The 13,324-nt window shown below is 49.6% G+C and overlaps 1 protein-coding gene across 1 annotated transcript; it reads right to left on the bottom strand.

The window, feature by feature from the left end:
* Positions 1-10,123: 10,123 nt before the first annotated feature.
* RABIF (RAB interacting factor) lies at positions 10,124-12,306 on the bottom strand. Its single transcript, XM_032764997.2, has 2 exons — positions 12,145-12,306; positions 10,124-11,569 (listed from the first exon to the last, which is right to left on the bottom strand). Exons 1-2 carry the CDS (start codon positions 12,304-12,306, stop codon positions 11,324-11,326), a joined length of 408 nt encoding a protein of 135 aa, XP_032620888.1. The 3' UTR covers positions 10,124-11,323.
* Positions 12,307-13,324: the final 1,018 nt, after the last annotated feature.

Raw genomic sequence — 13,324 nt, 5'->3', positions numbered from 1 at the left:
CCGGGGTCAGGGAGCCGCTGCCACAGCCCAGGGCACCCCCCCCGCCCCCGGGGTCAGAGAGCCGCGAGACCCGCGCGCGGGGCGGCGAAATGTCCCGGCACCTAGGGCACCAGAAACCCTAGCGCCGGTCCTGACTGCACCCCAACTCCCTGCCCTGAGCCCCCTGCTGCATCCCACACCCCTCCTGCACCCTGAGCCCCCTGCCTGAACCCCAACCCTCTGCTGCACCCCACTCCCTGCCCTGAGCCCCTGCCACACCCCTCATGCACCCTATGGGGGCAGGGAGGGGGCAGAGTTGGGGTGGAGACTTCAGGGAAGGGGTTGGAATGGGGGCAGGGAAGGGGCGGAGTGAGGGCAGGGCCAGGGGCAACAAGGGTGTGTGTGTGTGTGATGCGGCCCTCAGGCCAATGAACTAGCCCTCATGGTCATTTGAGTTTGAGACCCCTGTTTTAAGCAAAACATTAAACATGGATCACTAAAGCATCATCCTCACAACATTCACTTAAAATACTGTTAACACACAAAGTCAACTGAAAAGTGCCCTGATTACACTTTTATAATTTGACTTGTAATCAATCCACAACTGGGCCACAGTCAGTGTGCAGAACAATCCTAGCACATCATGCTACTCTACCCTGGCCATTCTGTTCTGGTGCTATTTAAAGATGGCCAGTTTAGCCTGATCCAACAAAAGGTTAGCTGGGCAGGAAGCTCGCTGAAAGCAAACACTATCTCACTCCAAGAACAAACAGGGGCTTGGAGAAAACAAAAGGGTTGAGAGCAATGTAGGAAAAACTGAAACAGCGTGTCTGAAGCCAAAAGAAAGTACACTGCACAGACACCTTGGGAGTATTATGATGTACAAAATGATTAGTTGCTATGCAGGACTCTCCACTGCAAGTCATGGGGATGCTTAGGAAGAGGAGGATTGTATGTCTTCCAAGTGGGGGACATGGGGTCACACAGGGACAGAGGCACCCTCCAGGCTGTATCAGAGAGGGTGGCATAATGCTGCACCTTGACACATAGACCATGTATTGGATTAAGATTCATTTACTCAGCAGACGGATCTATGACAGGTTCCCCTGGGGTGCCACCTGGAACTGGGGTACCACTGTATCCCCCGACTCACTGGCCTGGGCTCCCTCACTGTGCTGCTGTGACCAGCCTGCCAAGCCTTCTCCCAGGCTCCAGCCTTCACTTTTACCAGCACACAAACAGGTAGGGACACACCCAGCTGAAGTTACATACAGACACTGATCAGCTCTGCTTGGGAAGGTTTCAGCTAAGAAACTTCCCAGCTACTCAGGTAAACCTCTCCCGCCCCCCCCCCCCCCACAGGGTATAAACGCAAAAGTATACCATTGTGCATTGCACAGAGAACTGTACAGAGTAGGCTCATGAAGTTCACTACCTCCCTCAATATGGAGAGGAATATAGAACAACTTTCTGCCTGGAGTTATGATTTCCACACACACTGGTTTAGACAAAGCAAAATCAAGTTTATTAACTACAAAAGACACATTTTAGGTGAGTATAAGGCATAACAAACAGATCAAAGCAAATTACCTAGCAAATTAACAAAACACACAAACTAAGCTTAATATGCTAAAGGGATTGGATATGAAAAGCAAGTTCTCACCCTAAGTGATGATACAAGCAGGCTGCAGGTTCTTAAGGGGCAAACTGCGCTGGCTTACAGCTTAGAAACCCCAGTTGTTCCAGTCACAGCCTAAAAATTCCTTTAGCCTGGGTCCAGCTTTTCTCAGTCCAGTCTCTCTGTTCCTCAGGTGTTCCAAGAGTCTTTTTGGGTGTGGAGTCAGTGAAGAACCTTGATGATGTCACTCCCCTGCCTTATATAGCTTTTGCATATGGTGGAAACCTTTTTTTGCCAAAGCTTGGTTCCCATGCCTGTCAGTGGAAAAACACTGGTATCCCAAGATGGAGTCCAGCACCAGGTGACCTGGTCACCTTCCCTGTAGTGTCAAAGCAGCCATGAGTCAGAGGCTGTTTTTTCCACACCCCTGAGCGAAGAAAGTTTCAGTAAGTAGCAGTGTAGACAAGGCCTGAGAGTCTTTTGCCTAGTGGGCATTCCCCAAGTGTAAACACATTTGTAATACAGATATATAATCAATATTCCTAATTTCAGATACAAAAAATGATACACATACAAATGGGATAATCATTCAGTAAATCATAACCTTTTCAATGATCTCGCATGACCTATATTGCATAAAATAGGTCAGAATTATGCCATAATCATGTCATAATAATAATCTCTATGAAGAATATGGGGTGCAGTGTTACAGCATCTCACAAATATTAACTAAGGCAAAACACTCAGCAAGTAGTAAACAGTTACTTACAAGTGAGAGGCTCATTAGGCTGCTATCACAATTGCCTTCAGCACCGGACAATGCAGCTTCAACGTCTCTTTGTTACACAAACTTATTTATAACTTTATTATCTTTTCTTATACATGTCTTCATCTGATTTCTATGTTAACTCTACTCCCCTGTCAATACAGGCTTAGTGTTAGTTCAAATCAGTCTTTTCTAGCTTTAATTGTTTTGTTTTGGTTCTCAAACATGATTACTCTGCCATTTCTTACACCTACACAGTTCTATTTATGCTTATGCTGTTAAATGTTATCAGAACAGACTCTTAAAACCTACAGCCGGCTTCTGTCAGGTCTAATTATGCCTTTGCTTCCAAAATCATAGCACTGTTTCTGTTGCAAAAAGAACAGTCACCAAACCTAGGGTGACCAGGTAGCAACTGTGAAAAAATGGGATGGGGGTGGGGAGTAATAGGCGCTTATATAAGAAAAAGTCCCAAAAAAACAGGATTGTCCCTATGAAAACAGGACATCTGGTCACCCTAACCAAACCCTTCCAGGACAACAATCTTCCTGGTTGCACAAGGATCTCATTTACAGAAGGGGAGACAGCTAGTGAGAACACAGGATTCCCTCTGGAAGAATAATCCCTGCAAAAACTTCCTGCAGATTCTGAGCAGCTCACAGAGTAAGCACTGCCTGGAATTCAGGGAGGACCTCATCTAGGATGACCAGACTGTCAGCTTTTTTATTTTTTGCTCTGCCAGCAGACCCGCCCCCCCACTCCATATGTCCCGATATTTTCTTCATCTCATCTGGTCACCCTGACCTCATCCAAAAAATGCACAGACCAGATTCTGGTCTGAACAGCAAGAGCTGTTGCTGACTTCCAGCTTGACTAACTAGGAACAATCAGGTGGGACAGCTTGGTCAACCCCACCTGAGTAAAGGCAGAAAACAGGCTCCCGGAGGAGACAGCTTCAGCAGGGAAAAGTGTGTTAAATAGTGGCTCTTCCAAGAGCCATAAACTGTAAAATGCCTGGTCCAGTCATGCACCTCACAGAAGTTGCCAGGTGTTAAAATTATTATAAAATGGAGGCAAATCTAGACTCTAATCAACCAGGTGCCAACAAACATATAGGTGAGAGTCCAAACCCATCCCCTCAGCACAGTGAAGGAGAGAGATGGCAAGGGACTTCCAGGCTGATGAAGAGTCAGAGTAATGGCAATCTCTGAAAAGACTGGATGCATAAAGCATTCACCCTGCTGAAATCAATGAGCCCCTGACCATTTTGTGTAATGTCAGGAATAGCAAAGCAGGGCACAACCAGTGATAACTATTAAAAAATAGTTTATGCCTTCGAATCTGGTTCAAAAGGCCTGGGGGAGAGTCCAGACACAGTAGCCAGTGCCACAACATTGAGACCACAAGATTGTTAGCAATCAAAACTTGTCCCCGAAAACAGAATCGAAGAAAGAACCAGCACCATTTCTGCAGGTGGCCTTGCATGTTCTCCTCAGCCCACTCCCAGTTCCTTAACATATATTGTTCAGCTCTAGAAAAGATCCCCAATACCTTGGTCCTGGAGATGTGCAATTGCAATTGGTGGCACAACAAACGAAGACCGCTACACTGCCAAGAGCCCAGTAAGATCAAATTGCTCTTAGCACATTTAATGGGTGGAGAAGATGCCTGTTCATACCCTTGTAAACAAGTATGAAGTGTCTGCACATCACTGTCAGATGATATGATAAGAACTGAGATATCATCAGCATAGGCCAACAGACAAACCAGAAAAGCATATGGCACAGAAAGGCAAGTCAAATGGATTCTGAAGAGGTGCAGGAATGGCTCCAAATTAAGAGTATGCAGCATCCCAGACAGAGGACTCCCCTAATGAATGCCTCTGTGAGCTGGGAAGCTGTGGCAAAGACACCCATTAATCTTTAGGGAGCTAAAAACATTATGGTACAATAAAGAAATATATGAAGAGAACACCAGCCCAATCCCAAAAGTTTCCAATATTTTAAAAAAATAACTATGGTTAACTCAATCCAAGGCCTTCTCCTGGTTCATAGAAACAAGCCCCACATCCAGATTACAAAGTTTGCTAACAGTAAAGACATCATAAATTAAAAGCAAATTATCAAAAATACAGAGGCTAAGAATGCAATATTTGATCAGGCTGTGTCAAGAAGTCCAGACACTCCTTCAGCCAGTTAGTTGAGACCCTGGATAAAATCCTATAATCAGAACACAGAAGGGAACTAGGCCTCCAATTCCTAGAGTCAGACAGATCCCTCTTTTTTGTGCAGCAAGGTGATCATTGCCAAAGGCAGATAAAGATTTATCGAGGCCCTGAACACTAAGAACATTTGGGCCTCCCACATGCCCCTTACCATGGAGGCCCACCCACTGCTCCTCCTCTTTCCTGGGCCAACTCCAGAGTCTTTGCTGCCCCAAGCAGGGAAAAAAAAGAGCCGCAATCATGATCGGCATCTGCTCCGCCACACAGGGCCGGTGCAACCATTTAGGCGAACTAGGCGGTTGCCTAGGGCGCCGAGATTTGGGGGCGCCAAAAAGCGCCCCCCAATTTTTTTAAAATAGTTGAGCAGCCACTGCTGCTAAGACAGAGAGGGAGTCTGAGCTGCCGGCGGGAGCCGGCAGCCCATGGTGTCCCCTGGGTCAGGGCGCCACCGCGGCAGCTGGCAGCCCATGGTGTCCCCTGGGTCAGGGCACCGCCACGGCAGCCGGCAGCCCAGGACCCCGCTGGGTCAGGCGCCCCGTGGCACGCACCCCAGGGCTCCTGAGTCAGGGGCGGCCTCCGCGGCAGCCCAAGGGGTCCCCTGACCCAGGGAAACCCCGGGCTGCCGGCTGCCGCGGAGGCGCTCTGACCCTGGGTCAGGCCGCCGCAGCAGCAGCCAGCAGCCCAGGGTGTCCCCTTGGTCAGGGCACTGCCATGGCAGCCGGCAGTCCAGGAGCCCCCTGGGTCAGACCACTGCCGGAGGGGGCGGCAGGTAGCTCTCGTGGAGCTGCCGCAGTGGTGCCTGCGGACGGTCGGCTGCTTGTGTGGCTCCGGTGGACCACCCGCAGGCACCACTGCGGCAGCTCCACCGGAGCTGCGGGACCAGTGCATGGGGCGGTGAAATTGCCGTCCGCCTAGGGCGCTCAAAACCATAGCGCCAGTCCTGCCACCACACCACTTTCTTCTTCGGCAGCAATTTGGCAGCCGGTCCTTCCCTCCGAGAGGGACCTGCTGATGAATTGCCGAAGAGCCAGACATGCTGTCCCTCACAGTCGACCATCCCAAGCACCTGCCTCTCTCCCCCCAAGGTCCCGTCCCCTGGCCAGGTTAGAAGCTGGGCCATGGTAAAAGCCACCCGGGGAGCCCCGGACCTTCCACCTGCCCTATGTGGTGCATCCCTGGGGGTGGGGACACAGACCAGGGGCTGCTCTCAGGAACCCTGGTACCCTGCCCAGGGCAGTTGGAGGGTCTAGGGCTCCCTACAGCAGCCCAGGCTCCTGGATGGCTCTTACCATAGCTCAGCTCTGGCTTTTGGCCTGATGAGGAGGCAGAGCCCCATGGGGAAGAAGAGGAGCAGGGGTAGGGACAAAGTTCCAGGGGCTCCCCGACTTATACACAGGTTCTGGAGCTCCTGTGGGGGCCCTCAAATTGGCTGGGGCCCCTGGGCACAAGCCCTGTGGGCCTGTGCGTTAATCTGCCACTGATCATTACCCTGCAGCAACTGAGAGGCTGCTTTTTCTCCTGGATACACTCCAACACCACTAGAAACAAGACAGAACCACTAAGATGCTAGAAATGCTTGTAAAATGTAGATGGCAACCCAGCAATACCTGGGGCTTTGCCTGTAGAGAGCTGCTGGACTGCAACAAAGAGTTCCTGCAATTACAGGAGGCATCTAGGCACTGCTGTTCCTCACCAGTAAGATGGGGTAACCTCTGGTGCAGCTCCTCCAGTTCCAGCACATCTCAGGTTTCAGGTGATTAAAGAGTACTGTAAAAAGAAATAGCTGCTTTCTGGATCTCAGTAGGATCAACTATCAAACAACCATCCAGCAGCCAGAGACAAAAAAATCTTCCGATAGTCTGTAGACTTTTTTTGAACCCTAAAAAGAGCCTGGTGGGAGCAGCAGTTTCATGCAACTGAGTAAAGCAGGCCTGAACCAGGCCTTGCACCTTCTCTTCCAACACATGCCTGAGGTCCAGTACTTCCCAGTTAAGGTTTGGTGAATCTGTACTGGGTTTTCTACATCAAGGCTGCCATGAAGACCCAAAATATTTTGTTCTGGGACACTCATGGTGTGATGCAAGGACCATGTGGCAGCTTCAAGGTGAGACTTCCTCACCTTACTCAAAAAACTCTGAGACAGAAAATCTCTCTCTAAAGCAGGGTCAGCCTTAAGGAAAATGGCCCCCATGGGCTCCCCATTCCCCCATCACCCCTAGCCCCCATAGGCTTTCCACACACCCCCCCCACATCACCTCTGGGCCCCGCTACCTCCTCCCTATGCTTAATTTGTATTGAAAGAGATGCCAGAGCTCAGCCCCAGCACAGTGTAAACTGCCAGCCTGATAGCAGGCGCTGCTGATCAAGCAGTCAGCTCTGCAGGCAACACCACTGCCAGGATATGGTGTATTGCCACCCTTCTACACTGCTGCTGTGGGTCATGGTACCTGGTGCTCTGCCTGCAGCTCAAGGCTGGCTTTCCACTGTCAAACAGGGGCTGCATCTTGCCCTCTGGCCACTCCTGGCTCACCAGGGGTGCCATTTCAGATTTTGGTGGTGGTAGGAAATTCCAGGAGCTACTTAAGCACCTGAAAACTCTAGGTTTTTTTGCAGATTGTCACAAGATGGCTGATGTTTGTATGGTGGGTCCTGCATTTTTTGGGAGGGGGGGCAGGGGCTAAGACACCACCCCTTGCCCCTGCTCTTGAGTGCCAAGGGCCCCACTAGTGACCCAGGAAGGTGGTAGAGGAGGGAAGCAGGAGAGGAGTCCTAAGGTTTGCTCCTCGCTCTGAATCCCAGCCCCTCATAACCCCTGCAGGTTTCTTACTCTCTTCCTCCTTGGGTAGGGTACCCTCAGTCCTTAGACACTGGGGGAAGGTGTCTCCGTGCCCTGCCGGGGCAGGGTCTCCCTTACTTTGGTTCTCTGGTCTTTCAAATCTCACAGCACACCTCCAAGCTCCAGTCCTCTCTCCTTCCTTCCACTGCACGCATCCGATGAAGTGGGCTGTAGCCCATGAAAGCTTATGCTCAAATAAATTTGTTAGTCTCTAAGGTGCCACAAGTAGTCCTGTTCTTTTTGTGGATACAGACACAGCTGCTACTCTGAAACCTATTTGTAACCAATTTCTTTAGTGAAACAAGCTTAGTTTGCATGTTTTGTGTTATTTGTTCAGTAATCTGCTTTGTTCTGTTTGCTGTCTCTTTAACCTTTTGTAGTTAATAAACTTATTTCTTGTTTATAATAACTCCATTGGTGCAATTCATAATTGGGGGGCAGGTGAGAGACCGTACATACCTTCCTTCACATTGAGGGAGGAGATGGATTTCATAATATACCTTTGAGTCTGCACTCCAAGGGAGGTGGACACCTGACTGCTGAGACAAGTCCTTAAGCTGTTTTCCCAGAGCTGATTTCAGTGTTTGTGTCGTTCTGCAGTTGGATGTGGCCCTGCCTGTGTGTGTGCTGGAGGAGGCTTAATAGCCTGGTTCAGCAAGCCAGGTAAAAACGGGGCCCAGGCTGGCAGAACAGGTGGACTCAGTGATATCTCAGGATATCAAGGTGGCATCTTAAAGGGGGCAACCCATTAAAACATTGTTCAAAGGGGAGGGAGGGATGTAACTAGCTTCCTGGACTTGATTTGATCTCTAATCACTTCATGATATGAATTAAAGAAATGGGGCTGCTCAACAGAGGATGGGGTAGAGCAGGGGTGGCCAACCTGAGACTGAGGAGCCAGAATTTAACAATGTACATTGCCAAAGAACCACAGTAATACGTCAGCAACCTCCCATCAGCTCCCCCCCAACTGCTCCCAGTGCCTCCTGCCCACCGATAGCCCCACCAATCAGCGCCTCCCCCTCCCCAAACCTCCTGATCAGCTGTTTCATGGCATGCAGGAGGCTGGAGCGGGGGAAGGAGCAAGGACACGGCAGGCTAAGGGGAGGGGGCAGGAAGGGGTGGAATGGGGGCAAGGCCTTTGACAGAGCACATTGGAAAGTTAGCCCCTGTAGCTCCAGCCCCAGAGTTGGTGCCTATACAAGGAGCCGCATATTAACTTCTGAAGAGCCAGATGTGGCTCCGGAGCCACAGGTTGGCCACCCCTGGGGTAGAGAGTAAGGGAAACCTAGGTATGGCCTCCAAACTAAATGAATACATTGTCTCAGTCTTCAATAAAAAAGATGACATAGCTGACAGAGGCAAAGGCAGGACAGCTGATGGAAATGAGTGTACAGAAATGAAAAAGCACACATCTGAGATAGAAACAAGGCTCACAGAGTTTGATGTGTGCATATCAAGGGGCTCACATAATCTCCACCCCAAAATACTGAAAGAACTGGCACATGAAAGTGCAAATCCAGTAGCAGGTATTTGTAATTCCTGGAGGATAATGGACGGCTCACTTGACAATTGCCCTGTTCTGTTCATTTGCTCTGAAGCTGCTGGCACCAGCTGCTATCCGAAGACAGGCTACATGGACCATTGGTCTGATCCAGTGTGGTGGTTCTTATGTAATAAATTATCCAATTGTGGGGTAGTACTGTGTGACTGAAGAATAGCAAACATAGGGTCTATACTGAAGAAAGTAATCAAGGAAACTACAGACCTATTAGTGTGACCCCCAGTACAAGACTTTAGAACAACTTTTGAAAGAAAGACTGAAAGACATGGTGGAAAATAGGATAAAATGCAACATGACTCTCTGTATGATTGCCTTATCCCCATTTACCACTATACCAATCTCTGGGTTATTCAAGTTTTATCAGCAATGATTTTGTATTTATTTTGTTAGCTCCCTGATAAAAATATTGAAGAGCATCAGGACAAGTACTGAGTCCTGTAGAACCCCTTTAGAAACACCCTGATTTGATTATTTCCCATTGACTACTTTTGGAGATCTGTGAGTTAGACAGTTCTTAATTAATTTAATGTATTCTTTATTAATATTGAATATTGCTAATTTTTTAATCAGTATGCCATGCAGTACCAAGTCAAACGCATTGCAAACATCTAAATATATTACATGTATACATTTATCTTCATCATCCAAACTTGTAATGAATTTGAGCTTTTCAAAACTGTCCAGAGCACGTAAGCAGATATTTTCTTAAAGTTAAAGGATGTGTCTAAAACCCCTTAGCTGCTCTGCAAACCTGAAGCTAAATTTGGGGCACCAAGCTCACAGTTCAATCAATGACTTCAAATAGCACACACCCTTCCTAGTTTAACCTGAATGACACAGCAACCTGGAAATGCTATAGTTGCAACTCCTTAATCCTGCTGAGTCACTGAGTCAGCTGGCACTTGAAGAATGATTTGGTTTTCCTTTGATTTAGAAAGTTCATGAACTTTACCACAGAAATATATGCAGAAGTCCATGTAGCAGTGTTCTCTCTCTGAAATCTTACCCTACAATCCCAAAACCCAGGACAAAGCAGCTGGTTTGTCAGCAGCCCCTTGCTGACCATTTCTTTATTCAGATATGTCACACTGTTTTATTTTTCTTTTAACTCACAGAGTCCAATGCTTTCACATGCATCAAGATAATGAAGTTTTAATAAGACAATGACTCTTCATAATGCATTTTTAGCAAAAGCTAACTTTTGTAATTATCTGGTCCATATTGAGGACCGTATTTGCTGACACTCAGTTTCCAATTTTTTTTTTCCTGTACAGTATGTTAAGAACTTGACTTTTGTATTAAGGCAGCATGTTCTAATTTTAAGCAAGTTTCACAATCACATTTCGGAAAGACCTTAATAAACTTCTCACCTGAGTCTTAATCAAATGTACTTGCAGCGTGACCAGTAAGTCTACAGCAAGCAATACAAACTTTCAAAAGTGTATACTTTACTGTTCTCCCTCATTAGGTTCTCTACAGACAAAAGACAATACAAACATCACACTGAGAAACATGGAATAAATTTAATTGAACATGAATATTGATTATAGCAGTTCAAGTACATTTACTTTTTGCAATTTGACTATGGATTTTATCTTACACAGGAAACACTCATACTTCCTGCAACATGAAACCTCCACAGCAGCACCAGCCCAGGCCATCTTTCATTGCCAGGCCATGAACAATTTAAACTGTAAATACAAGCAGGAAAGTAATCTTTTAAAAGGAGGGAGAAAGCTGCCCAGGCTGTAAACTTTTACATGTGGCATGAAGGGCAAACCCTGTAGGCCTAATCATAGTGAGAAACCACTAAAACTGAATAAAATGCCTGAGAAAATGGGCAAAGTTCTATCTACCTAGCTGTCCTCTCAAAGGTGCAGTTCCTAGTTTGTTCCTCCCATTTGGAGAACGCTTTTCATTGAAATACATCACAATGTTCCATATTCCAGTCAAAATTTAAATTAAAAAAACAAACTGAGTTTCTGTGGGAAAGACATCTGGTGGGAAGAGTTATGCTCATATTTTACACTTCAGGAACCAAGATGAGACTGCCCATGAGTTAGGACTAAAAATCAGAAATGGGAGACTGTGGAATCGCCATCCCCGTGTTACAGTGGGAGGAAGGACCAGAGGAAGCCGTAATGCATGGAATGTGACAATAATTGCCCATTGCTTTAAATAAGGTGTTAAGATGAATCCATGACACGTTCAAGTCCACGCGCCGGTGCCTCTGGCTTCATGTTGGCACATGTTAAGAGCTGTGGAAAGGTTGCACTGAGGAATCCTGGCCACCAGCTGGGATGGCCTTGCAGAGAGTCCCAGCTCCACTCGGGATGCTACTCATGAGAAACACGGTCCAGGGCTATGTAGAAGCTCTTCTTATCATCTAGGCAGTGCCAGCCAATTGGCCCGATCTCACAGTCTGCGCATATGAGGAACTTTACATTCCCAACGTCCTTGGTGAACCCAATATTCTCAAAGGAAAACATGTCATCTACGAGCCAGTGATCCTGGAGCACGTCCCCATCCGGAGAGTTGCTGGCAAGCAGGGCTGTCTTCTTCTTCATGGAGGGAAGGAAAAGCTATCAAGGAACAAAACATGGCATTAGCCATTTATGCACACGCGCCATTTACAAACATCAGCTATCACCGCTACAGGCTCAGCACCAATGCACTCAGAGCTGCAGAACAGACACAAAGGACAAGAGATAGTCCTGCCTCACAAGTAGGCACAGACTAAGAGACATGCCGCAGACACACACAATGATATAAATATAAGAAAAAAGCCACCACATGGTTAGGAGCAGCACAAGGAAACAAGGAGCCAATCCCACAGTGTGTTCAGCGGTGGTCTCAGGACACCAACAGCCTCCCCGGTCAGGCTGTTGTGCAGGTGACCAAGGAGAGTTGTGAGCAGGATCTGAAGGGTGATGAAGTATCTGAAGACGGACAATGAAGCAGGAAGGGGGCGTGGGGCTGGGGACTGGAGCCAGGAGCTGATCAGGAATCACTGCGGATACCAGGTGACCGGTCAGGGCCCCGCTGATGGGGGCAGTGGGCGGAGCGGCGAGGTGCCAGGCGCCCTGGTGACGGGGAGGATGGAGCCCGTCCCGGGGTGGGGGAAGGCAGAAAGCAACCGCTGCGGGCTGGGCCGTACCTCTCTGCGCGCGAAGGTAGCGGCGCCGGGCAGCAGCACGCGCGAGCCGCAGCGCTGGCACAACACGGCCTTACGGTTGCGGCCCCGCGCGCAAACCAGCTCCCCCGCGCCTGGACTGCGAGCAGCCGCTGCCGGCTCCATCTCCGCGCAGGCCGCCGCCATGGCCGCGCAGGCGCATTAGTGCCGCCTCGGCGCGCGCATCGGGACGCGGGCGGGGCGAAGGTTCCTCGCGGGAAGCGGTGTGGTGGCGCCGTGGGCAGCGCTGCGGGGCGGGGGAGGGGCAGAGACTCTGGGGCTATTGGCCTGGGGCGGGGACTATCACGGGGGTGAGGATTGCTCCAGAGGCAGGACTGAGTGGTGACAGAAAAGCCATGGGGGGAGGGGCGGGCGCCATACATTGGGTGACCATATTTCCCAAAGGGAAAACAGGGCACACAGTGTGGAGCTAGCCCCAGCCCCCACGCTGGCTGGCCTGAACCTCCCCCCACCCCCTGCTCTGAGGCTGGCCCAACCACTCGGCCAAGCCCTCCTCTCCCCTGCGTGGGGCTGGCCCGAGTCGCTGGCTCGAGCCCCTCCTGCCTCTCATGTGGGGCTGGTGTTGCTGCTCATCCCCACCCCCATGTTCCTCCACACCCCACTTTTTTGACAGAAGTGAGCATTTGTCCAATTTGCTCTTGCCCACTGATCAAGTTGGCAAATGGGACAAATGCCCATTTTTGCCAATAAAGTCAGGACTGCCAGGCCAGGGTTTAAAAAAGGGACTGTCTCGGCCAAAATGGGACATATGGTCACCCTAGCTATATGGCTAGAAGTGGAATGAGGTCAAGGGGGGGCAGAGCTGTGGCATGGGGGTCACAGGCATGGGGCTGTGAGATAAGGGTAGGCTACATGTGATGGGTGGTGCCAGGGACAGGCAGGGCTGGCGCTTCCATTTAGGTGACCTAGGCTGTCGCCTAGGGCGCCAGGATTTGGGAGGGCGGCATTTTGCAGCCCTCGGCAGCAATTCGGCGGCGGGGAGTCCTTCTGCGCTCCGGGTCTTCTGCAGCAATTCTGCGGCGGGTCCTTCACTCGCTCCAGGACCCGCCGCTGAAGTGCCCCTTAGACCGGGAGCGCAGAAGGACCCCCCCGCCACCAAATTGCCGCCAGATGGGAGCGTGAAAGGACCCTGCCTAGGGCGCCA

The sequence above is a fragment of the Chelonoidis abingdonii genome, chromosome 4 (assembly GCF_003597395.2).
Source record: "Chelonoidis abingdonii isolate Lonesome George chromosome 4, CheloAbing_2.0, whole genome shotgun sequence".
In the NCBI taxonomy this organism is placed as follows: domain Eukaryota; kingdom Metazoa; phylum Chordata; order Testudines; family Testudinidae; genus Chelonoidis; species Chelonoidis abingdonii.
Note: the sequence above shows the minus strand (reverse complement) of the source record. Positions and strands in the feature narration are given on the sequence as shown.